The sequence below is a fragment of the Rhagoletis zephyria genome, unplaced genomic scaffold, assembly GCF_001687245.7.
Source record: "Rhagoletis zephyria isolate East Lansing unplaced genomic scaffold, Rhagoletis_zephyria_1.1 Rzeph_scaffold_00069, whole genome shotgun sequence".
NCBI lineage: Eukaryota > Metazoa > Arthropoda > Insecta > Diptera > Tephritidae > Rhagoletis > Rhagoletis zephyria.
The window spans coordinates 117,592-121,023 of NW_016157153.1; the positions used below are offsets into that span (position 1 = coordinate 117,592).

The 3,432-nt window shown below is 41.2% G+C and overlaps 1 protein-coding gene across 1 annotated transcript; it reads right to left on the reverse strand.

Moving 5' to 3' along the window:
* Positions 1 to 1,975: 1,975 nt before the first annotated feature.
* LOC108371508 (uncharacterized) lies at positions 1,976 to 3,055 on the reverse strand. Its single transcript, XM_017627090.1, has one exon. The coding sequence runs from the start codon at positions 3,053 to 3,055 to the stop codon at positions 1,976 to 1,978; it is 1,080 nt and encodes a 359-aa protein (XP_017482579.1).
* Positions 3,056 to 3,432: the final 377 nt, after the last annotated feature.

Below are 3,432 nucleotides of genomic sequence, written 5' to 3' on the forward strand. Positions count from 1 at the left end.
CGTACGCTGCTTCGCTACTGTCAGAAAATGAATGTAGTTGCACGAATTTTTTTTCGTTTGAGCAAATCATTTGTCTTGGAATTCGTAGCGGATTCATAGCTTCAAGTTGATTCACATAATCGAGCCAACGCTTGGCGTAGCTATCTGGTAGTGGGTGGTCCCACGATATGTTGAGCTTCCACAATTCCTGCATGAATATCTTCCCTTGTACAACAATGGGTCCGATCAAACCGAGAGGATCAAAAATTCTTCCTAGGTCAGATAAAACTATTCTCTTAGTTATTGTAGCTGGCCGAGCAAAGGAAAGGTTATATGTAAATACGTCAGTGGATTAGCCCAAATTAGCCCAAGTGTTTTAACAACGTCATTTTTGCCAATGCTAAGAAATGGTTCTCTGTGGGTTTCAGGAACTAGTCTTTATAGCTCTGGTGCATTAGAACAATATTTTCGAAGCTGAAATCTTGCTTTACAAAGAAGCCGTTGAAGGTCTGCCATGTGAGAAGCAGCGTCTTGAAGTGAATTAGCTCCAGTCATTGTGTCGTCAACATACGTTTCTTTTATTAAGGCTATAGAACCGAGGGGAAATTTTCGTATATTTTTTCTGCAAACATTGTCAGACAGCGCGTGGTCAAAAACGGAGCAGCTGATGTGCCGTAAGTGACAGTGTTTAACTGGTACACGCCAAGCTCAGAGAGTGGACTTTCTCTCCACAGTAATAGTTGATATCGACAATCATCGGGCCGTACCAATATTTGTCTGTACATCTTACTTATGTCTGTTGTGAAGACGTAGCGATATGATCGAAAGCGAATAATAACAGAAAATAAATCCGCTTGCACTGTAGGGCCAGTCATTAAAATGTCATTAAGTGAGACGCTGGTGGTCGTTTTTGCCGAAGCGTCGAAAATTACGCGGAGTTTTGTAGAAGAACGCAGTGATGGGGTAAAAAATAACAATTTTCTAACATTTCATTATTAGCAACAATGTCCGCATAGTTCCCCAAGGGCTTCATATGATGAAGAGCTTCGTATTCGCTCATAAATTGTATATATTGTTTCTTTAGACTGGAATTTTTAGCATGCTTACGTTCTAGAGCGAAAAAACGACGCTTGGCTGTCGTAAGTGACGATAAATCTGCAATTTACTGCACACTGCACAGTTGGCGAGAAATGAGCTTCGCACAATTTTTCCTCTGCTGTGAGACTTTTGTTGGAATGAGCATGTGTCTCAACCTCCCAAAACTATCGAAGTAGCAGTTCTAATGACGCAATTGATGTCGTTGTTACTTTATTAGCTAGCAGGCTTGATTGTTTAATAGCAGGTAGTCTTCCCGGACTATCCATCCCAACTTTGTGTTTTGCAAAATAGGCAAATGATCAGCTAAGCGAAATTGCTCATTTATCAGCAAATCGACGTAAATTTCTGCACCTAGCAACATATCAATTTTTTGAGGCTTAAAAAACAACGGATCTGCAAGCTGTACATTCGCAGGTAGATTCGATATATTGACATTACAATCAGGCTGAGGTTCACTAATGCGTGACAATATCAAAAATGTTAATTCAGCTGAATAAGCGGATGTATTTGAGGTGATAGTTGTGTGACCCTGAGTCTAATAACGCTCTGCACAGTATAGGCATGCCCCAGTTGTTTGTCACTTTAACAAGAGCTGTAGCCAGTATGATCGTACACCTAGGTGTATTCAAAGTAGCGGAGAGGCTAGCTGCTGAGTCGAAGGCAGTAGAGCTGTTAGTAAAAGCGGAGGTGCCGGCGGCGATCATGATGTTGGAAGCAGATGAAATTGTGGCTAATGGTCATTCCGTATGAGCATTATTAGACGTGGCAGTCAAAGACGAAGGTTCAATAGCAGGTGCTGCATTTACGAAAAATGATTTGTTGTGAAGTAATGTATGGTGGCTGCGTTTGCAGACTCTACACCTTTCAGATTCGCAGTTTATGTGCGTGTGGTCAGCCTTTAGGCAATTATTACAAAGATTTCTCTGATGGATAGCATCAAATCTTTAACATGATTTGTGCCACTGCGGTACGTACAGTTACGCTGAGGTTTTACATTTTCGCAAACACCAAAGGCGAAACGCTGCTGCGAAGAGCGAAAATGTTTTAGGCTTTTATTACTATTGACGCATTGCTGTGTAGTGGAACGCGCTGCTGCCGCTCTTTCTTCTAAATGAGTACACCTTTTTCCCAGGAATTTAAAAACCTCTTCTAGTGTTGGAAGCCTATCAGTGGGAGCTTCGTCATTCCACTTTTCAAGTGTGGAGTTGTCTAATTTTGGCAAAACTATTTCGATGACTAAATCATGCCAATGTGCCACTGGTCTTCCTAAGGACGATAATGCTCTCAGGTGAGTATTTACTGAATCGATTAGCTCCCGTAATGCCGATGAAGAAGACTTGTTGGCATTTGAAGGCACATTAAAAAGCTGTCTTATATGCCCCCGAACAATGACGTTACGCTTTTGATATCGTCCGACAAGTGATTTGAGTGCGATTTCGTAGTTGTCAGAGGTCACTTCGATGAACTGTATACGCCGGAGAGCACCATCCTTAAGCGAAGATCGGAGATAGTGGAATCGCTTGACGTTATCTAGAGCACTATTGCGATGAACCAAGGCAGAGAACGTGTCGTAGTACGACAACCACTGGGTGTAGTCACCGGAGAACGTTGGCAAGGGGATTTCTGGCAGTCTTAATTTCTTACTGACGATCGTTTCACATTTGGTGGTTGCTGTTGAACCTTTTCCTGCTTCCTCCTTACACTGCCTTATAGCAACCATCAGAGTGGGACGAAGAACAAAGTAAAGCTCTTCGAATGAGCATCGAATGGTGTCCCCTTCCTCCGGTTCAAGTTCTTCAATGCTGGATTGTATGCTTTCAAAATCATGGTAGTATTTCTCCAGAGCATGGGCTCTAGTTTCGAGTTCTTGAACAGATGCTTTTGATAATTTGGAGTCGATAAACTCCTTTACACGCTGCTGCTGAGCTATTAGAGTACCGCGTTTAATTTTCAATTTGGCAAGTTTGACTTCGGCCATATCTGCAGAATAGACCTTAAGGACGCGCCGCGTGGGCTTATTTGTCACGAATTAATCACAAATGTCTTGGTATATATTTATTATTATACACGCTTAAACAAATGAGTTTAATTTAGACTACCGTCTCCTGGCAGGATCGCCAATGTTAAATTCGATCAGAATTTCTCTACTTGTAGTGAAATGAAGAAAAAACACTTTATTTTTTCCACGTTATAAATTCTATCAAATAAAACACCTCTTTGAGGTAAAATTTTCGAGTGACGAAAGCTGAACTAGAAACACAAAATTTATGATATCAATTTCGCGACGAAAATTATACGCATTTTTTAACTGCCTTGGAAACGTAGGGAAAATCTTTTTTATTCACACGAATCGTT